This window comes from Salminus brasiliensis, chromosome 2, assembly GCF_030463535.1.
Source record: "Salminus brasiliensis chromosome 2, fSalBra1.hap2, whole genome shotgun sequence".
NCBI classification, from domain to species: Eukaryota; Metazoa; Chordata; class Actinopteri; order Characiformes; family Bryconidae; genus Salminus; species Salminus brasiliensis.
The window spans coordinates 46,203,412-46,223,286 of NC_132879.1; the positions used below are offsets into that span (position 1 = coordinate 46,203,412).

At 40.7% G+C, this 19,875-nt stretch overlaps 2 protein-coding genes across 3 annotated transcripts in view; both read right to left on the reverse strand.

The window, feature by feature from the left end:
* The window catches only part of ttll12 (tubulin tyrosine ligase-like family, member 12), a 24,688-nt gene extending 18,801 nt beyond the window's left edge, over positions 1-5,887 (reverse strand). Inside the window, exons 1-4 of the mRNA XM_072672936.1 lie at positions 5,710-5,887; positions 3,696-3,868; positions 1,953-2,151; positions 1,643-1,802 (exon numbers count right to left, since the gene is read on the reverse strand). Of these exons, the coding sequence (XP_072529037.1) occupies positions 1,643-1,802; positions 1,953-2,151; positions 3,696-3,868; positions 5,710-5,844 (667 nt within the window). The 5' untranslated portion in view covers positions 5,845-5,887. The remainder of the gene's footprint in view (positions 1-1,642; positions 1,803-1,952; positions 2,152-3,695; positions 3,869-5,709) is intronic.
* An 858-nt stretch (positions 5,888-6,745) lies between these two features.
* Positions 6,746-19,398, reverse strand: pnpla3 (patatin-like phospholipase domain containing 3). 2 transcript variants are annotated; one of them, XM_072672938.1, is made up of 9 exons: positions 17,442-19,398; positions 15,149-15,381; positions 13,901-13,966; positions 12,173-12,382; positions 10,558-10,618; positions 9,922-10,122; positions 9,540-9,672; positions 8,903-9,007; positions 6,746-8,722 (listed from the first exon to the last, which is right to left on the reverse strand). In XM_072672938.1, exons 1-9 carry the CDS (start codon positions 17,626-17,628, stop codon positions 8,503-8,505), a joined length of 1,416 nt encoding a protein of 471 aa, XP_072529039.1. In that variant the 5' UTR covers positions 17,629-19,398; the 3' UTR covers positions 6,746-8,502. The 2 variants fall into 2 exon arrangements, with proteins under 2 accessions (XP_072529039.1, XP_072529040.1); XM_072672939.1 differs by lacking the exon at positions 12,173-12,382 and having other exon boundaries at positions 17,442-19,397.
* Between the last annotated feature and the right edge of the window lie 477 nt (positions 19,399-19,875).

Here is a 19,875-nt window from a genome sequence, read left to right on the forward strand (position 1 = left end):
GCACCCCATTACCCCACCACATCTTTGTCAGTCATATTGAGGTAGCCAGTGAGTTCCTTGTATCGCTTTAAGCAAATAAATAAATAAATAAATAAATAAATAAATAATGTACCAGAAGTGTGCTGAATTAGTTTTTTTTGTTTTTGTTTTTTCAAACCTGGAGATGATTATTACAGGGGAGTAAAAAGGGAATGAAACTGGATGCAAAATTAACAATACTCCTCTAACAGGTACCTAAATGCTATAAATAATGCATAGTGTGTGTATATATGCATGTGCATACAGAGCAGATCATAAGGGTATTCTAAAAGGTTCTGTAGAAGATTGGCGGTGGGGAGGTCTGACAGTATTCTCTATAAATGTAAAAGATCCTCATAACCAAATAAGGTAGTGCCTTAAACGTATTGCAACATATTGATTTTTTGGCTGTTGGTCCAGTTACGGTATGTCGTTCCGCAACTGTGATCCAATGTTGTCCTTCAGTTCTGAAAAGTTTCTACTCCTCTTGAATTAGGCTGCAAAACACCCCTGGTCCTTTCAGGCACAAACAGAAGAGAAAGCAGCATCTCCACATTTTCCAATAAACCAATGAAGCCACCATATATATATATGTGATCAGGAATTTCACTTATATCAAATTCATTTAGCCAGGTGCAGTACTTGTATCCTCATGATCTATGCATGCATTGCATGCTATGCATATTAGTATAGGATTTATGGGCCGCCACAGGTCAGGTTTTATGTATCAGCTTCTCCTCACACTTTGTGTCTAGGTCTTATCATGTTTTCCTCCACCAAAGCCTAGCTAACAACTGCTAGCTAAAAACTGTTTGATGCAAGAAGGAAAAAATGTTAAAAGTTCAAAATCATCAATGATAAACCAAAAGTCAGATAGATAAATAAAAAGGGGCCAGTCAGATTTCCAGCTTGATTGCTCTGTCTGTTTCTCCAATCAATACACTACTGAGGTTTTTGCCTAAGGTCACATATGAAGGAAATTAGTCTATGCTAGCACATTCCAAAGGACAAATAGACCACCCTCTACCTTCCTCTACCCAGCAGGTTGGGTTTTGGTTGAATAGTCTGCTTGTCAGAGAGAAAGATTTGCAGAGCACGTCTGCCTTAAGGGCCTAATGATTATATGCTGTAATTGTATTAAATGACTGATTCATAAATATGGTACAACATATATAGGATGCGTGTGTGTGTAAATACACACACACCTGTCTAATGCAAGGCATAGGCTAGAGGGGTATAAAGCCTCCCAGTGTTCTCTGGAATGATCATGCTCCATCATAAATTTGAGAGGTCCTCAAGATGTGAGGTGGTGATAGGGGTGCTGATAGGGAAAATATATTACACCGGGCCCCACCACCACTGCTGCCCCAATCTTAATAATTTCATATTAAAACAAATGAAGGCCCCCTGTCGGCCACAGACCCTGTGAACTGTCCTAGCTTTTCCTCCTCATACGACATGGTGGTGATCATCCAGCATCCTGACCTCACTAACACTCTTGTCAAGAAATTGTAACTTTTTTTGTTCTCTATTAACCAGTGAAATGTAACAGAAATATATCATTGCTTGTATATAATTCAAAAAAATAGTTTAAGTGCTGAGTTAAAATAGGCTGTGTGCTTACCTCCATTCTCCAGGTCCTGAAGAGGCCAGAGCACAGAATATGCTATTTGCTGAGGAGCATAGAACAAAGGGGCCATGCAGCAGGATGGCTGAGAGGAGTGCTGCACCTGAGAGCCAAATTCATCCATAATGTACCAGACCGGCACTTTCTCCTCTGCAGACTGCAACACACACATCCACCATTACTCAGAAATGAGCAATGCATCAATACACAACACAAGATTTCATGGGTCTTAAAGAAAACAGTATGATTTCTTGCAATTAAAAAAACAAACAAAAACAAAACAACTTTTCAGTAGAAGCATTTTTACCCCTTGTGACAGCTGATACGTCTGGTTCAATTTCCACATGTTGTCCAGCACCAGTTCCACAATGTCTGGGTCAGGGGCTTCCCCATGGAAAGGCAGGCCCATTAAGCTAGCCATTCGCCCCAACAGCCCCGGGATCTCCATCAGCTGCTGCCTTGCACTCTCCACCCGATATGTCCATGCATGGTCCACCAGGTAAACGCTGCAAAGGAACACAGAGAGGTCCTAAGCCTGCACTGCAACGGGTACAGCAGATGTTGTGACGTAAGTGACAGAATGTCTGTCGTAAAAGAATTATAATAGAAACAAAATTCATGAAAATAGTTATCCTCATGATAACACAAGGACTGCGTAGATGTGTAGACATGACTGTTATGTACAAGTGGTTGGAGGATGACCATTTGAGTGGGTGAGGTAAGTGAGGCCTCTTTAGAGATACACCTGGTCATACATTAGGGGCCAGAGTGCTGTGGGTTTGACATGTCTCCTCTAGAAAAAAGTATTTTAAGTGGTTTAGAGGACAGTTCCAGAAGTAGGCTTGTGATCAGACCAAACCCCAAAACAGCCTTACTTAGTTGAGATAGTGGGTTAACACAGAACTAAGTAACAGTTGGATTAGTAGGAGATGTTTGTTTGTCCTTTATTTAAGCAGGGTCACACATAGGTTCAAATTTCTTGTGCAAGAGAGCCCTGGCCAAGACTGAATGAGTTCCACAAAAACTCACAGAGAAATGCACAGTGAGACAGGGCGAGAGCCAGAGACGTGTATCTTGTCTTTACAGCCTCATAATTCCAGATGTGAGTCACATACGATCTGGCAGTGATCAAAAAGGATAAGAAATGTTGAGCAGGGGAAACCCCCAAATTATGCCTCACAGGATCACTCCAGGGCAAGGCCTGGGAACGCGGAGGTACAGAATGAATAGAAGGAAAGAACGAATGGAGCCCACTTTCATCATGTACATGTACTTTCCTACTTCTAGGCTAATGTTCAGGATCATTAACATGCATTTTATTGTGATTTATTTGCAAGTACTAATACAGCAAATATTGTGCAAATACGGATACGCAGCAAACGTAAGGATGAAATTAACCAGGCTACTATTTCCTTACACAGACAACCAAGGAACTTAGTGAGATACACATTATACAAATATACACTCCCCATACCTTTAATAGAAACACTTACTTTGGACCTAGACCCACGGACCATTCTATCAGCTACCATCTACTGTGCTGCACCAACTGCCAACCACTAGTCAATTTTCAACCATAGGGCTGCTGTTGAGTAGATACTGAATTGCCAAGCTTTGGAAATTCACTTACACTGCAGTATACAGTTATTTAACACACTCTGTGCCACATTTCCTACAGGGCTAACAGACCTATAAGCCTGTTCCTCATTTTGCATTGAATCAGGTCTGTTTGCGCAAGAAAATGACCAAACTGTGGTGGATTATGGTTCTTAAAGACCAGAACTGATTCTTTTTTAGTTTTATTAAGATTTCTAATAATAGTCTTACGGTCCTTTTAACCTAGGACTGCATTGGGGACCAGCTAGCAAGCTTCCAAGTGAATCATTCTTGAAAAAAGGACGCAACATCCATGCAGTCGTAGTAAAAACGCTGGGCTAAAACGTAAAGGGAAGGCAGCGCCTTCATCGCTCCGCTCTCCACTAATGACAGTGTTCTAGTATGTGTATAGCCAATGAAAGCAGCCACTACAGAGCAGCTCTGCTGCCCTCACCTGGTTGCATCACAGGCTTGCAGGCCACTCTCCCTGGTCACTATCACTTTGTAGGACACTTCAGTGCCAGGGTTGGTCCTGCTGTGGACATTTTCGTCTTCCTCTCCCTCCTCATCACCATCCTCGTCTCGTTCCACCCGCATGATGCCGAATACTTCCCCTGCATCAAACACCTAAAAAAGAAAACACACACACACACACACACACACACAAAAGTCATTCTCAGGATTGTCGCACTTTGCATCCTTAAGACATATGGTTAATATCATCAACTAGGAAAATCACTGACATGCAACCTGCTACTATTACTTTAATAAATAAATGAACATGTAATGCTAAAGAAAAACTAAATAAACATTTAAAGCTGGTGTTTCCTAACAAATATCAGCCTTTTGGCATGTCCACATGACAGACATTACATTTGAGTAGATTATTAAAAGTAAAGAAAAATATCTTTTTTATTTTATTAACATTATAATGAACTTCTTTCATGAAAACTGTTGTTTTTCTAGAATTCTGTACATTTTTCTAAATATTACAGCAATTTCTGTCATAACATCAGACAGACCAACAAGTAACAATACATGACATCCAGTAGGTTAAAGTCTCATAGGATACTTATATATTTCACGAACATCTACCTAAAGAAACAAGTGTAATTAAAAAAAAGAATAATGTGGAAATCTAATCCATATTCAGAAGACCCTCATTTTAAAGACTAGTGTTGCACCAATACTGTATCAGTGTATCGGCGAAACTGGCTCTTACACACAGTATCGTATCGGCAATAGAGAGGACCGATACCATAAAGCTTACTGATGCCCCCCCTTTTTTTTTTTTTACTTTGTTATTAAACCAAACATTTAAACAACCAGTAAAAGCCAGTCGGAAACAGTTATTTAGTAATTCCCATTAAACAGATATTTAACGAACTTCATTAATGACTTCACTAATGAACTTTTACATTTACAGCACTTTTTCTTTCCATGGTGTTTTTTTGGTCCTGAAACTAGAAGTTGAGTTAAAGCAGCTTGTTTAAAGGCGACACACTAAAGTTCAGCACCTTTTTACACAGAGACGTGTAATGAATGTGAAATTGCTGCATAAGCACTTTTTATTTATAAAAAAAAAAAAAAAAAAACATGTAGTAAAAAGCTGTTCATTCAAATTTACCAAGATTATGCTTCCCTACTCGCATGTGTTTCTGTACTGTGGCTATTTTTATTTTTTCATATCAAATGTGCAGTTCCTCAACCAGGAAATGCTGCTCTTTTAATCTTACTATATCTTATTTGGAATAACCTATAAAAAGTGGAGCACTATAAATATCAGGACTTATAGCCATCTATCAAGTATTTAGGTCAGAGTTGGTATCGGTATCAGTACTTGGTATCGGCAGATACTTGAAAATGTTGTATCAGCATCGTAGAGGGAAAAGTGGTATTGGTGCATCCCTAGTAAAGAAGATCATACTAACAGAGGAACCTGGAACTTTAAGTTTGGGTAAAAAGACAGAGGGTTGGTTTAGAATCAGAGATGTGTGTGTGTGTGTGTGTGAAATCATTTTGAGGACATCATCACCACCTTTTCCAGATCAGATCAAGCCTGTGAAGCTCAATGTTTCAACATTGTTGAAAAAAAAATTAATGTTATTTTGCAAAGTACAGAAGTATCTGATGTAAGCAATATCTGATGTTAGCATAGAAAGACAGCACTATTTATCACAATACCTTAAAATCATCACATTTCTGAATGTGATGGGACTGCATGGTTAGTCAGGGGGAACCAATCCCAAAAAGCACTGGTTGCACGGGTGCTGTGCACAGCGGCCGGCAGCGGACCACGTACTCGCTGCCCTTGTGTCATCACACAGATAAGTGTGTGTGGGTAAGGATAAACGATCTGTTAAAAAGCACATAAAGGGAATCCCTCGTGTTTACAGTGCTGTCAGACTCACAGTCCCGTCAGTCAGAGCTCAACGCCGCCTGTAGCGACTGCGCATGCTCGTGTGTACCTCGTTGCTGAGTTTATAGTGAAGGCTCCTCCAGTACAGTGGCGGGATCCCGGCCGCCTTCAGAACAGGAGTGTGTAAAGCCAGGAAGGCTTTATATTCCTCGTCTTCCTCTCCGTTCACATTCCCGTTCTCCATCTTCAGCTTCCAGACTTCCAGCTCAAAACACACGTGTAGAGCCCGGCCCCCTGATGCATCATGGGAACTCGCGTTAAAGGGCCGGTAACGTTACACGATTAGGGAGCCTGTTGTGACCGGGGGGCTTCAAGCAGACCGTTAAGTAGCAGGACTGTGCAGTGTGTATGTGTAAATACCCCTAAAACCACGTGTGAACATTAACACATACACATTACTCACAAATAGCCGTATTAGAAAGTAATCGTCATATGACATATTAATAAAATAAGTAAATCAGGGAAAAAAACTTTTACCACCTTTTATAAAACATATTTTTAATGTCAATATAAAAAAATACATAAATTAAAAATACCATAAAAAATGAGACTGGTTTGATTATTTTGGACCTTTTGAATTTTTTTCAGCATTTCCATCACTTCATTTGGACAAAACCACAGAATTTATATCTATAAATTTCTTTGTCTACAACAAAGATTTCGCAACCCTCCACCACCCCATTTTTAACTCCATCATCTCTCATTCCTTATCAGAGAGGAGGGACTGGCTTCCTACCACAAGCAGATGTTTGCTCTGAGTTCTCTCTCCAATCAATATTCTGATGGCATGGTCGGTCCGAACCAGGTAATACCACTTGTTCTTTTCTGGGACAGATGCTGAAGGTGAAATCTGGACTATCATTCAAACCAATATCAGTTCAGATCTCATACGTCTTCATGATAAACTACTGAGTTTTAAAATGAGCGGTTGGACCTAGATCACCTAGAGTAGACAATCATGCCCAAACATAATGCTCAACCTACCCTGCCCTATGAATCTCACAGCTACCAGCATTACTTCACATCCTTTTAGCACTACTGCACAACTAGAGATACCAGAGAGAAAACGGAAATTGTTAAAAATGTTTTTTTTAAATGCACCTTTTTATTAGTCATAATTTACAAATGTAATTTTACCTGTTCAGGCAGAGCAAAAATAGATGTGCAACCCACTTTTCCCAATATTGCTTTATTTACCCTGCACTAGAGCACTGTTAATAACTTAAATACCTTTAAAGTTCCTCATTTAAATATGACAGAAATATGACAATTACAACTAGTCATGTAATTAACACGTTGATAGATAATGAGGAACAAAGTATGGGTTATAAGACAAATGTGTCCTAATACACAGTGTGTTGTAGTTAGTAACATGTAACATTCCATACCTATAACCATTATGTACCGTAAAAAGGGACAACTGTGTTAATCTTGGTATAGTTGAATAATGTACAGTACATGGAAGTGACAAACCCCGAACCTCAAACACGGTTGTTCCTTCATTTCCAAAGCAAATCCCATAGAAGCAAAACAGGGCAGTAAAATAAGCCAATTCCATAACTGTTAGCTATAACTGTTATGCAACAGTCCTGACTCATTAATATTTACACCCTTAAAATGGTCATACACCAGCACATGTTTTAGCTCAGGCAATATCAACTTGGACCTGCACAGCCAAAACTTTTCTGCAACAGTTCTGCAGGTTATGTGAAGAGCAACACAAAGACAACCGAGCAACAACAACAAAAATGCCCGGACCTAAAATGCACTCCACATTTGGCTGACCACTTACATTTGAATCAAGTTACACAGGTATGTGAATGTAGCTTTAGGAGTCTTGCCCAAGGACTCTTATTATTGGTGTAACTGGGTGTACTTTCCCAGATAGTGAACTGAACTCTAGCCTGCCACAGGGTGGGTGGTGTTGTTACCCACTACGCTACACCAGCTAGTGCTGAGAACATGCAGTTGTTCATACTTGTAGTCAGTGACGATCATTCCCAATAACATTGGTAAGCATGAAGATCATCACCAGGCTGTAGACGCTAGATTTGGAACGACGGAGAGCAGCTGCAACAAATTACGCACCGTTAGGGGCACTGCGTGACCTTGGGTTGCTATGCTAACCAGGCCTAATGACGGCAGCTTTGCCAGATGCCACTGGCCGCAGAAGGAGACGTCAAAAGCAGTGCGACAGGTCAATGTCTGTTCCCTGAAAAACAAACTGGACTACCTTAAACTACAGCCAACCACACAATGTGAACTCTGGGGCTGCTACGGCATTCCAGGTGGGGCTGTTTAGGTAGCCAGGCTAACTGCACACTGCGCCAACAGGATAAAAGCTCTGTCAGATGAGACTTGCAGAATGGTACAGGAATAATAATAATAATAATAATAATAATACAACCTTGCTGTAATTCAGCCAATCAGTGCAGAGCTCATCAAATTATTCATGAGCTCACTATAAAGGGGAAAACTGGCTCATTTCAGTCCAGGGCCAAATTATAGTGCTGTACATGGGTGTGTAAAGCTGCATCTGAACACTGCATTATACATATTTTCTATGTAGACATCATAGGCTGCAAATAAAAAATGCATTATACCGCATTAACACGTTAAAAATGCCTTCTATGGCACCGTTAATGCTTGTTATTGTCAAACTTAAATAAACCATTTCATTGATTGTTGTTTTAAGAGCACTTGGGAACACAGACTTGAGTTTCCTACAACAGAAAAGACTTTGGTCTTTGGTTCTTAAAGAGGTAATGCAGAGTGAAAGCTGTGTGACACAGCCAGTATATTTAGTCATTGTCCATTCATGTCCCTACACAGTGTACAGTGTTCATTCAGAGTCTTCCTCTGAGCCAACAAAAAAGCAGATCTTTTTATGGGTGGGGCTGGAAGTGTGAGAATTCAGAGGTTGCTCAGGGCTGGTGGGTAAGTCCCAGTTGAAACCATGGAGATCAACTGCAGAAAACGGTAGGTGAACGTCATTTTCCATAGCAGGTGGCTGAAGGGATAGCGCAGGCGGCCCACTCACACATCGTCTCACTGGGATGCCACTGTACAATAAATAATATCATGAGAACATCAGAAAATCAGTAGCTGATTGCATGGCAATGACTAAGAGACAGTGTTGCTGCACATCAAAACATGGTACGTCTAACAGTCCTTCTCTGCCTAGGAGGCTGTTCATCATTTAGGTGCTAATGATACATTTTGGGAGATGTTTGCGTTCCTACCTGCCCAGTTTTGGAGAATTTTTCCAGGTGTGTCGGTAAACACTTCCTACCACCTCGTAAAGGCAGCGTGCATCTGTAGGCATCTCTGGAATCCACTCCATGAACCTGCAAACCATGACTTGCATTAGTATTGAAATGCATGAACCACATTCATACAGTTTACAGACAACAATATATTATGTTGTTGTGCTGACGCTGCTGGCATACAGGCATACAGTACTCAGGTACAGGCAAAGTCAGAGGCTGCATTCAAAACTTTCAAAATGACCATTAAAGTACAATTTCATTTATTTGTCAGCATCAGAAAAAGGAAGAAGACTATCTGATGCCTCTGTATTTAGTGTGTCCACCCTTTGGAGCATTTTCCGCATTTGGCCATCCAAGTAATCCCAAACACATTCAATGATGTTAAGGTCTGGACTCTGGACATAGTCAGTCCATTGTTTTATCATCAGCAGCAGCTTCAGCAGCCTGATCATCTGTTTTTTTCTGCCTGTTTCCTTGTATCACCAAGGTCAGCTCCACAGCATCCAGTTGTCTTCTCACAGTGGAAAGATTTCCTTGGACTTCAAAAGCACTATTTTACATCATCAAATATGTTGCGGTGGGGGGCTAGGGAGACAGTAGGAGTGCATACCTCTGGACTGCAGAGTAAGCCGACTCCACTGGGAGTGTGCAGGGCATCAGCAGGTAAGAGGCCACGCGTACCGGCAACAGACCAGTGAGCTGAGAAAACAGGCCCTGTTTCTCTCTACATGCTTCACAGAACACTACACACACACACAGAGAAAAAAAAATGTTCACACATCTCTAGACTAATGCATGTGACACATTCCTCTATTAGCTTCTTCTGTTCTAAAGATATTGGGACCTTGCCTTCTTTGGAATTACCTTCTTATTAGCCTCATTTGTAAGCAAATTCAACATACAGATATAATACTTATGTAGCCTTTACGGTTTTGCTAATTTGTGTCAATAGCCTAATAACTAAATTAAACATTAAGTAATTACAATCCTACCTTTTTTAATGGGCATGGGAAGGTTATTAACAAGCTGCTCATCCAGCCACCAATGGTGCTTCCTCAAGAGGCGGAGTCTCCGCAGTATCCAGTCCTTTGTGGATTCCGTGACAGCAGAATTTTTAAATGTAGAGCAGCAGCAGGTGGGCGTGTCTTGCATCAAGACTAGGTCTGTTGTTGGACACACTGTTCCCAACAGATCTAAGGGTCACATGATATAAGTCTTTGAGGCCACAGGAAGAGTTCACTATAGAAATATTTACATTTAGAAATTTGTATAAGGTGTTCTTTGAGGTTGGTTTAAAAGTTGAATAATCTTAATTCAGTTCTATTCCAACCATGTTTGAGCATCACAGAGTACCTGGGCATTAATCTGTCATTTAATTCAAACCAATGCTCAAACAAATACACGTTTCTACAGCTACTTAACCACTGCAGTTAGAAAAAATGTTTGATTAATGGGGGGGAAAAGTGTGAAATTGAATGCAATTGGTCCAATAATTTACTCAATTTTACCATGGTGCACTAAATTCAACTCAGCAAGACTAATTATACTCTCTAATGACACATGCAATAGTTCAGCATTCGTTAAGTACTGATTTTATCAACAGTATGGTCAAAATAAAGAGAACTCACTGTTGTTTTTGAGGAACCGAAAGGCATCTTTGTACCCACTTTGACACATCTCTGCCAATTCCTGTCACATGTACCAACAGAAAACACTTACAATTTGCAATTTCAACTCTAAAAACAAAACAAAAAACAAAAAAACAAAAACAAAAACAAAGCACCAATGGTAACTACACAAGAATAGATCATCTAAGAAAAGTGTTAACAAAACGAGACTTGCATTTAATGATGGCAATGATATAAATAATAGCAGCTGATAAACTGATAAACTCTTGTGCTGCAGCAAATCTTTGAATTTTATGAACTAATATATATATATATATATATATATATATATATATATATATATATATATATATACACACACACACATACATAGTCTTTATACATATAATATTAATAATAGTCCTTAACACTATGCAGTGCTTTCCACTTTATGTGTATGTCTGTTTGTAAGCTTCATTCTTAATGTATTTGGTATTTCTACTATATAACCGATATAAGAACATGTAGTTATGAGAGTGAGCAATCTGGAACTAACCATATTTTTCCTTCCTTTTTTTTAAAGACTGTTCTTCCCAATACACTGTAAGGTTAGGTTAGGTGTAGGGCTACAATGGACAGTCATTCACGAGGCACTATATTAGGAATGGTAATTTAACATTGGGCCGCCTTATTCTGATGTTGAAAGCCATAAGATTGTGGTCCATGTTGACATGATTGCATCAAGCAATTTCTGTAGATTTCCTAGGAACATGCTGTGAATCTTCCAGTCTACCCAATCCCAAAGGTCTTTTATTGGGTTCGGATCCGGTGACTGGGAAGGCCACTGAAGAACACTGAACTCATTGAACCAGTTGTGCCAAGAAGAAATTCCCCACACCATTACACCACCTCCTCCAGCTTGGACTGTTGACACACAGCTGATCGGTCCATGGATTTATGCTGTTGGTGCCAAATACTAAACCACATTTAATGGATGCATTTTCTTTATTGCACCATTCTGACTGAACTCAAGAGACTGATGCACTGAAAATCCCAGGAGCTCAGCAGTTGTAGAAATACTTAAACCAGCCCATCTGGCACCAACAATCACACCACTAAAAATCAATGATCACATTTTTTTTCATTCTGATAGTTGATGTGAACATTGTCCATTATGCACTGCGCGGCGGCAGATAAGATAACTGCATGACGGAGTAGGTGTACAGGTGTTCCTGATAAGATGCTTAGAGGACAAGTACTGATATTCTGAGAATGTTTGTTTAATAGAAAATAAGAAAGAGTGAGTATATGTGTGTGTGTATATATATATGCATTATGTATATATATTTGCATTATGTAAATAAACAAGCATTCTGGGGAAAAAAGGGAAGAGACAGATGCATTCTGTTCTGTGTCCCTCTCTGTGTATAGTATAGTTCACTAAAACAGCCATGTTGGTGGATTTCCGAGCTTCAGAAAACTTCGGGCTAAGACCCTACACGTTTGTATTTTGAACGGATTAAAACTGACAATTATGTAATCGGAATCCTGTCGGACCTGCACTGCACACACTAGCACGTGTAGGGCAGGGGAAGGAGGCACTACTTCAGCAGGATAGGCCTTCCAGTATTCTTACCCTAGGATCTGGAGGAAAGAGGGCCTTGCTGAGCCTGTACACGTTTCCCCAGTTGACCTGAATGCTGGTATTGGTGACCCGTAATTCATGCAAGCTGCTGGAATTATCTTTGGGACAGATGTCGTTCTCTCCGGAGAACGGAGAAATTGTGATGGTATTCTTTAACTCTGACTGGGGCAGATTATCACTCATTCCGCCATCCACATACCTCTGCAGAAAGAGAGAGAGCGAGAGCGAGAGCGTGCGCGAGAGAGAGAGAGAGAGAGAGAGAGAGAGAGAGAGAGAGAGAGAGAGAGAGAGAAGAGAAAGAGAAAGAGAGAGAGGCGAGAGTATATGCTGTTAAAAGTCAATGTTCTACATAACCAACTTGAACAGCTACAAAAGGTCCCATTTATGTCAGCTCCAAAGCCTGTCCACAAAAATTTGCCCAAGGCGCTGAGCAACATATATTGAGTTCAGGCTCAAACTACAGCCTCATAGATGACTACACGAATACACTAATGTGTTACAAAGCAGACACAAAGAGAAATGGCCAAAATACCTGTGTCAGAAATCAAAGATATGTAAATTCAAAGATGATATTAGGAATACAGAAAGGTGATCCAAAGCATGTCCAGCTTCAATCTGTTTAACCCTATGGTCCGCCAGCAGGCCGAAAGTGTTATTACAAACTTCTATTACCAAAGAATAAGGGGCATTAAGGGGTTAACTACATAAAGCATTAGTTATACTGAACTACGTATATTGTATGTAAGATAGCAAACCACTCCCCTACAAACAGGCTTCAGGCATGTTTTGCCTAAAAGTGGATTTTAGGATTTAAGATTAGCGATTAGGTGCAAGTGTCAATGCCCAGGCTGGCTGACATTAATGTGAATGGAAAAAAATGTAATGTTCCTCCTTACATAATGACACCACTGGGCCTCATACATGCTTCTGAGGGTCGGTCACACCACCAAGGCATTCAAAATTTCTCAGTGGGCCACTACTGGTCATGTGCGCTTTTAAGCTCTGGCAGGAAGAATTGACCTCTTTTTATTTCTGCATTGCAAATTGTAATTAGGGCATATTGGTCATTCTCTTGGCAGGCAACTTGGAGGCCATTAGCATCAAGTCCAAGAGCCATAAACACAGTCCAGACACAAGTGAAACTTCTTTTTGTCCTTTCACAGTAGCTGATTAATAAGTAGCCTATGTAAGGCTCTTTGGCAAATCTGCCAGACAGATGTTTATGACTTCTGTTGAAGAAAGAGTCATGTCTATACGCCCCTCCCCCATGTCATAAACTTTATCTTGGCTATGTTTCAGGACTTTCTAAGAGTGTATTACACAATGTACAGAAAAGAGAAAACCTCATGGGAGGGCCTAGTCAGCAAGATCCCTTTTTTTTTGAGAACTGACTGTTCCCTTTTTTTGTTTTTTTTTTAAAGAGAGAACTTTTTACACTCATAAGCCGATAAAAAACCCATATCCACAAATCCTGATTAGTGAGAAAAGCTCCTTTTAATCTGCCAGTGAAAACATAGAGGCATGTTAATATGGTCTGATGTAGGGTTCACGTTTGTCCAATGAGCCCCAGTGACTCCAGTGGCACCATGGACTCTGGTATCAGCGTCTTAAACGATTGTGTAGATAAGTGGAGAGAATATCACATCCCTGAGCTGTGTAACCCGGTGCAAGATGCAGATTTGCAATGACCTCACTCTAGAAATGAACATTGACACTTACAACTCCACGGAAGGCAGGAGGGATCAGGCCACAATACACAGGGATGAAACAGCTGCAGATGAGTGCCTAGGGAAGAGAAAAGAGAAAAAAAAAGATGGGATGATTCACCTGTCTTCAATGCTCCTTAATATAAATGGGTGTAGTACGGCCAGCATGGCAATACGTCAGGTTTGAGCAATGCCCATGATAATGACAAGACTATATGGGTTGAATGTAAACTGCTTAATGAATAATGTAGAGCATGGTCCTGTCTAGTGATGCTTTGGCCAAAAACAAAACATCTAGGCAGGTTTACTGTCCAAGGTCCTTACTTTAGTAGAGATACACCAATATTAAAATTGTGGGCATATGAAGCCAAATCATTTTGGAACTGGAGCTAATGTGAGGCTAATGTAGATAACAAGTGATGACAATTTACAACACTGCATTCTATAGTATATATAAACATATCAACTATATAAACTGACCCACTTTCCAATTTGCATAGATCAGATTGGATGGCTCATACTGCTGGCTCATATTGATTATCCACAGTTTAATTAGTACTACAAAAACATGACGATAATCCCTTAATAATCAGCTATCACTGCATTACAAAAAAAACTGCATAGGAGAGCTAATAACCAAAGAACAAAGAATGTCACTGTATTTATCCCTTAGAACTTGACTGTTGGTTCAGAAGCATGATCATGGATGACAGTCATGTTTTACAATTCACAGCTCATTAAGTTACGTCACAGTCGCCTGACCTGAACCTTAAACAAAGCCTCTGGTGTGATTTGAAGAAGGCAAGTGAACTGGAGGCCATTGCCCATGAGGAATGGCTAAGATTCCTCAGGAGCACTGCCAGAAGCTGCTGTCTAGCTATGCATCACTTTTGCAGCAGGTCGTGACAGCAGAAGGGTGCTCTACTAAGTACTAAAGATGCTTGTCCTGAAGAGGTTGAGGCTGCAGTGGTTATTGAAAGTGTCATTTTGTGTTGAACGTGGAGACAGCACTTGTTAGATTAGTTAGTTAAGTGAAATCACACAGCAACAATAATCTGAAAGAGAGGCAAAGAGGGCAGAGGACTCTGTCGGGATGGCATCTCTTTGTAAACCCACTCAAACAGAGCCCCGACTATAAGCACCTACTGCTAGTTAGCTTAAGCCAAGTTGACTGACTGCATTCAGGGTACAGGGACAACCATGTAAATGACATTTTTGGTATAACAATCACTGTGTTTCTACAGTGATGAGATAACCTCACCTGAATGAGCTCATCTTTAGAAGAGAAGTCTGAAACCAACACATTCCCCCCATCACTGACGCGCGTGAGAGACACACACAGTTTACCAGAGGCACGGATGTGTGCATCTTCAGGCAAGTCACGCAGCAGGCCAGAGCGCACTACCTTCACCAAGTTGAAGGTGGGGTGCAACGGACCCAGGTTGCGCTTTCGAGCCTCCTTTACCACCTCGATCACATCCTCGCAGCACTTTTCTGCAACAGAGCACCAAGAAACACACAGAGGTGACCAAGATAACACAACTAAATACTCAGGAAGTAAAACACCTGTGAGAGCAGAAAGACATCACAGCAGACCATTCTGATCACACCACCTCAAACACTATAATCTAGTAGTAGCAATAGCAGTAAAGCATGGTCACTGAATAACCACGAAGGGTGCAACTGTCTTATGGGTAGGAATGTCCAGTGGATCCGGTTCGGCCCCAATTCAGGCATACTTTAATGGATCGGGCATTGGCTATTTCAATCCCAATCTAGTCTTTGAGCGCCATCTGGTGTCCCCACGGCACCATTTATGCTAGCTGGCAACAGTGCAGACGATCTCAGAAGGTAAATAAAGGAGTTCGGAGCCTGCAGTGAGGAACTATTTTACAGAGGAACATAAAAACAGAATATAATATCTGAAATAACCTGATTGAGAGACCCCTACTAATGTTGTTAAATTATTACCTTTATTAAACTGTAAGATGTATATAGAGCACTAAATTAAGCCAGATATTTATTTTACTGGACAAATTGTCCTCGCTTAACATGCTCCTGATCCAGTGGAGTAATATAAGTAGTCCATCTTATATTTCACCCAACGTGACTTAAAAAAACACTCAAAAAGTTCAAAGAAAATATGACTCTTAAATCTTAACAGATCATATTCTGGTTGCTGTTATTTGTTGTTCTGTCGTGCTATCCAGTGTCAACCAGTGGAGGAGGAGTTCCCTTTTTGAGTCTAGGTTCCTCTCAAGGTTTCTTCCTCTCGATCTGAGGGAGTTGTTATTGCCGCTGTTGCCCTTGACTTGCTCAAAAGAGACTCTGACCTGGATCTCTGTTAATCTGCTTCGTGACAACATTCACTGAGAAAAGTGCTAAAGAAATACATTTGAATTGACCTGAATTGAATTGAATTGAATCTGCGGGCCCACTTTAGTTCCTTACTTTTGTAACTAATTAATAATATACATTGTCATAACTACTGTGAAACTAAACTGTAACTTAAGACCTGTACCAGACTAGAAAGCCTGGAGTCAAAGAGTTAACTGATCACTGATTGGCTCAGAAGCTCTTCTTAGAAAGTCTTTGTTTCTAATAACTGCCTTTATGACAGCCAAGAAAATGACACTGCATGTATGCCAACTCTCTACTGTTTATCTTTTGGCAAGCATATTATCTGCTGACATTGAGATTAGAGGTCCATGGGTACTAAAATAAAAATAATAATACTAATAATAATAAAAAACACCTTTGTCCTTAATTTTAGTAACGTATATTTTGTCCCATGCCCTGCACCTGTGCATTTTTGGTAGGGATGGCCTGATATTGAAATTGTGAGCCAATGCTGATATGCTGTACATGTCTGGCCATGCGGAGACCAACGCTGACACAATAAATCTGGACTTGCATTAAAGAGAAATCACTTTTTACACTGGTCCATCAGCCAGTAATCTGGAGTGCAATAAAACCTGGTTACAAGCAGAGAGTGAAAGTGAAAGAACACTGCATTATGTTTTATGGGACTATTTAAGACAAGATTTCACACTCAATGATAGATGTAATACCTTCATAAAACAACTAAAAGCATGCAGCTAAATGAGCACATCTGAATTGTCCTATGGGAGGTCAATTGACTTTCCTGTGGGGGTCCATAATACCCTAGCTGTAACACTGGCATGCTGTGTGCATGCTGTCAAGCAGTCTGTAATACTGTTGAGTGTGTGGGTATAGTGGGTATATATAGTGTGGGTGTTTGTGCACGATACCCACCGTCTTGTAATGAAGTCCTTATTGATTAGGTTTAGTATAATTATAGCATAGTCTATTCTATTCTATTTATTTATAGTAAATTATATTTGTACATTAATGCCATCCTGCTGTAGAGTGATTACTCGAGCCACACCACCAGCATTTCAATGCATGGATGTCCTGACACGTTGTGCAAACGACATGTGCTAGTGTGTGTAGCCTACCTAGGCAGTCTGTAATGTGTAGTCTATAGACAGCGAAGCAGTGTGCAGTGTGTGTGATGTTCAGTAGGTAGCTACCTAAGCACGCCTGGGTGGCGAGGACAGAGGCGGTCAGTGCTCCCGCTGAAGCTCCGTAGATCTTGTTGGCTCCCTGAATGAGGTAGGGTGCCTGCTCCAGCAGACAGCTCGCCACGCCGATGTGGTAAACCCCCAAAAACCCGCAACCGGCGAACGAGATGTTCCAGCCGCCTTTTAGGTCAAACATCGCCCACAGAAAGGCAGAGAGGATCTGGGAGACGAAGCAGGTTAGTGGAGCTTCTGGATAATGATGTCTGACCCTGGAGTCAGGTCGTGTTGAAGCCGGTTCAGCTGACCACTCACAAGCTCGCCGGCTGGACAAAAAAAAAGGCGCTCAGCTGTGTTTTTCTTCCTGCTGCTCATCGCGGCTGAGACCAGGCAGCCAATAGGAAACGTGGAGCAGCGGTCTCCTCTTCCACAAACCACGCCCCCTCTGAAAGACACAGCTCAACCCTCGCCCGTCGCGTGCAAAGCTTATCTGACCACTGACGTGCACAAATACTTCTGCTCAAATATTTCAGATACAACTGCCTCATCTGACATGATTACAGCAGACTGCTGAAGAGATGGAGGAAGCCTCTACATTCCCACTCCCAAACCAGAATTCCAGAATTATTCATTAATTAATTATGTATTTGTTTGTTTGTTTGGTCTATTTGCACTATAACTCAGTTTTTTTAATCTGTATAATTATATATTATTTATTCTGTAATAAAAAAAAAATAGTATAATACATAATATACAGTCTCATCCAAAAGTTTGGGCACCCTAGGCCACCCATATAGGCATTGTACCTAATCAATATTTTACACATTACATACAGTAAGTCAGAATGCACGTAGATTGTCCAAACCTCTGCACAGCCCACACTGATGAGCAAAGGCTCTTTTTTTTTTAACTTTTGGACAAAGTTTCAGACCTTGATTAGCAAACCAAGCCTGAGGCATGTCCTCAAATATAATGGGAACTGTCAGCTGAATCAAATTGCCAAGCTTTGTAAAATCTCTGACTCTTCGAGCCTTGGGCTAACCAATCACTAAATCAATCACTGGCTTCTCTGACCAAAAAACTAAAGTAATCAGTGCCCATGAGAAAGAGGAAGGCTAAAATAAGATAGCCAAGTGTTTTTTAGCGTGTGGGTTATACAGTCAGAATGTTAGTGAGAAATGGCAGGTCAGGGGAACAGTGGGGAACAGTCAGGATGAAATCTGGAAGACCGTGAAAGAACAGAGAGAACTGCTCATATGCTGGCAGGAACGGCTGATCAGAACCTCTGACATGACTGACATGAACCTGCAATGAAAACCTTACCTGCAATGCAGACAAGTCAGATTCATTTAGGAAGCAAATGCTGTGAACTGGTAAGATCAAAACAGCACTTTCTGACCATGTGAAGCATGGGGGTGGAGCGATCATGCTTTGTGGTTATGTTGAGGACAGTGGCATTGGCAATATTGCATGGGTGGTGGGAAAAATGGATTTTACAAAATACCAGCAAATACTGGATGCAAATGTTGACCCATCTGTGAGGCTGAATCAAAAAAGAGGATGGCTTCTACAACAGGATATTAATCCCATAAACACCTCAGAACCACCATGGACTACCTGCAGAGACTGATCCTGTAGAAACTGAAGTTTTTAGAACGACCTTAAACAAGCTGTGGAGCAAGACGACGAATCTCTCAGAAATAGAGGTCTTCTGCAATAAACAGTAAAGACTTTTAGCTGATGATTTTATTCTTTTTTATTTTTGATGTAATAATAGACAGAGAAACTTTCCATTAGGCTCACCAAAACACACTAGACAGCTAACAGATAAGTTAGTTAGCTACATACAGGGGTGTCCAATTTTAGCGGCAAAGAGCCGGTGTGGCTGCAGGTTTTTACTCGAAACAATCCAGCACACCTGATTCCACTTGTTTAATCAATTAATCAGACTTCAAACAACTGATCACTTGTGCTTCTGCTTGGCCGGAATAAAAACCTGCAGCCACACCGGCCCTTTGCTGATAAGATTGGACACCAATCTTGTAAAGTATAATTAGCAATATTTTTGGTGTGAGACGAGTGAGGGTTTTATTATGCTGCCTATAAGATTGCTAGGGAGGAAGGTACAAGGTGCAAGAAATGATAGGCAGGCAGAGGTGTTCTTCAGACCTGTGCGATGAAGCCATCAATTTGAGACTGAGAGAAAGAGAGAGAGAGAGAGAGAGAGACTGAGCAGAAAACATCCTGACAAACAAAAAGTAACAAAAAATAATAATGACTGAATAATACTCTGTGTTTGGCTAAGAGTAGGAATTTGAGATATGCCTAAAATAGGCCGAAACACAACACAAAGATGTTTAGGGTCTTTCACACAGACTTACAACCTGATTTGGATGAAAGTGATTTATCTGCTGATGTCTCTGAATTACCCACTCACTTCTGATCA